Source organism: Loa loa (assembly GCF_000183805.2).
Source record: "Loa loa unplaced genomic scaffold supercont3.79, whole genome shotgun sequence".
Classification (NCBI taxonomy): domain Eukaryota; kingdom Metazoa; phylum Nematoda; class Chromadorea; order Rhabditida; family Onchocercidae; genus Loa; species Loa loa.
In genome coordinates this window covers 136,673-139,738 of record NW_018108259.1, presented here as the reverse complement: position 1 = coordinate 139,738, position 3,066 = coordinate 136,673, and the positions used below count along the sequence as shown (strand labels likewise).

Below are 3,066 nucleotides of genomic sequence, written 5' to 3'. Positions count from 1 at the left end.
GGATGATGTTCGTGTGTCGTACGTTGTGGACAAAGACAAGAGTTGATTCTTTACTTGTCAAGGGTAAGGTACATAAAAACGACACAATCTGGTAGATAATAGAATAAAAAAAAAGAATAATCCAAACTGATCGAGTATAATGAAGAACTGATTGTCCAAAAAGAAAGCCTTTGGTTCACTCAATACCGCTTATATACGGAAAAAGTGGGAGTGGTTTTGCTATTATGGCTGGAAACTGTAACGTTAAATTACAGCATAAGCATCTTGGGAGATCGAAACGAGAAGGATGTGAATTTTTTTTGGGGGAACAAGAACAAAGGAGTTTAAGATGTGAATTTAGATATTTTAAGCAATTGCTAACAAAGGCATTTCTAAACAAAGACATGTGCTCAGACATAAAGGAAAAAATATGGGAATTGAAGTGGGAAATAAATCTAAGGATGTAAATTTTGCTGAATGATTCACAACACTTGGAATATTCATTTACAACAAATTTATCTGATTTGTTTGTTTGAAGTATGATTGGAGTCTCGCGAATCGGGATTCGCGACAACATAGGCTCAACGGGCGCATAGTATCGCCTTTTTATTGCTTGTAGCAGCAGTATCATCTCTTCTTCATTGCTTCAATTTCGCGTTATGACTTTCGGAGTTTTTCCGACAATAATTGTATATGTGATTTAATCGCAGATGGAAATGATTCGCAAATATATGTTATATTATTAAATACTGGTATCACCGGAAACAGCACAAAGCATTGTTGCCGGAATGAAAATACCGATTAGGTTATACAGGATGCAAATACCAATTGCTGTGAACATTCCAACCGGTACATCATATGCTTGATTCTATTAAATGAAAAAAAAAGTGGATTGTTTTATTGATTTATTTGAATCGCAAAGATATATTGTTATTTAAGTGTAAGAATAATTACCTTACCTTAAGTTCACTTAAGTTTGCTGATAAACATTGATCCAACCATAAGTCCGGTCCGGAAAGAAGATAGCGTATAGGGAAATAAAATTGTCATTATGCCAAGCAGGATATAAATTTTCCGATATCGTTGCTGCTAAAATAAGATAAATTTTTCGTTCCTACTTTTGAAATTGAAAAATTTCAATAATTTAATAATTCGATCAAAAAAAGAAATTTTTACATTTATAGGATCTTTTTTTATTAATTAAATATCACATATTAGTATTGCTTGTTAAGTAATGTTTTCATTACTGATAATCAAGTATTATTTTACAAATTTTTGAACAATTATTCTACCAAAAATCATTTCTTGCTTTTTTTTAATTATTCATATTTTGAAATTATGTTAAAATAAATTTTTTGTAGAGACTATTTACTTAAATATTGTAGCCAGTCATTCCGCGTAATTTTTGCTTATCATTTAGTGATAATAACAATGATCCGTAGCACCAATCAATAGATGATAAATGATAGAGAGAAAACATGAATAATGCATTAGTATCTTCAATACTTTGTCCAGCAAATGTTATTAACATTAGAATTAAACAAATTACAAATTACTGCAAAATGTTAATCAAAATTTATGATATTTTCATCAAATGAAATTTCTTTTGTATTTGTTATTAAAAAAAAAAAAAAATTAATGAATCGAAAGATTTGACCAATAGTACTAATTGAATTTTTTTGGCTTTTTTTTTTTAAAAAAATGATAGAAAAAGTTAAGAAAGTCAAAATATAAACTTTTAATTTTGATGAAATTCATGGCACATTAATATATATAAAGAACTATAGGTGTGTAAAGAGTTAATCACATAATTAGTTACATAATTACATAGCTACTAATATATGATGAATTAATTGCATAATTACATAGCTATTAATATGTAAAGATTTAATCCATCGATCGTAGCAAAAGTTAAACAATTCTTATTATTATATACCATTTCAATAGTTTCGATACCCATAAAATTACCCAAATTTTTTAATGCTTTTTTTTTCCTTAAATCCAGTTTACTGGGTAAATATGAAACTCCCAAATTATCGATACCAAAAAGATGAACATCGTTAATTTTTGATTTAATCAAAGTGCTAAAACCACTTTCATTCATCAAATCAACGATTGTATCTGTTGCACTTACAACATACAATGATGCCATTATTGCATTTGCTACGGCAAAAATTGCCCAGTACTTACACTAAATTCTGGACCCAATGATCCGAAATGAAAATATAATAGTATCAATTATTTCACGATACATTAATAAATTTTTAAATTTTTCGTAACGATTTTTAAATTTTAAAAACAAAAAAGAGAACTCTTGTAATTTTAATCACCTTATCATAACAATTTTACCACAAATATATTTGTTTATTTCTTAGTATATATGCCTTCAGTACTTTAGGAAGTGTATAAATTTGCTTTAAAAGATAAGCACACAGTAGATAAGTGATATGATTACAGCATCGATTATTTACTTACACTCAATAAATTTTATCATTTAAATAAACCATGATATTCATTCATCTTTTTTTCATTCACCATTTGAACAATACCACTTATTGATATGGTTATTATGATACATAGTAAAGCTGATAGTATGACAATTGCTATGCCACCTACTATAAATTCATTCAAAGATTTAAAAATTTATGCAAAAAAACTCACGAAATGAAAATATTTGATAAAATTTTAAAGGTTTATTAATCAAAAATCAAAATAAGAACAGAAAAAAAAACTGAAATAAGGGAAAAAGTAAAATTTGGTATAGGAAAGAACAAAAAATTTAGAAAGACTAGTTTGAAACCCAACTATTTCGTAAATATAATAATGAGCTGATAACATTTGTAAATACCGGAATGAATGCATCCGGAAAATAGGGACAAAATTTCGAATATGGAAAATATATATATATATATAAATATGAATGAAAACATTCGGAAAACAGGGATAAAATTTTAAATATTAGCTATTATTTATAACATACAAATCATTGTTGTTTGCTATAATTTGAATTAAAATTTTTATAAATGGATTAAATGAAATAAAGAATATAATGCACTAAATTTTTTCCGATATGATTAATTGTAAAGC

The 3,066-nt window shown here is 27.0% G+C and overlaps 1 protein-coding gene across 1 annotated transcript; it reads right to left on the bottom strand.

Annotated features, from left to right (window-relative positions):
* Positions 1-721: 721 nt before the first annotated feature.
* LOAG_12546 (hypothetical protein) lies at positions 722-2,131 on the bottom strand (the record flags this gene model as incomplete). Its single annotated transcript, XM_003148059.1, has 3 exons — positions 722-847; positions 979-1,068; positions 1,916-2,131. The coding sequence occupies 3 exons, from the start codon at positions 2,129-2,131 to the stop codon at positions 722-724; spliced, it is 432 nt and encodes a 143-aa protein (XP_003148107.1).
* Positions 2,132-3,066: the final 935 nt, after the last annotated feature.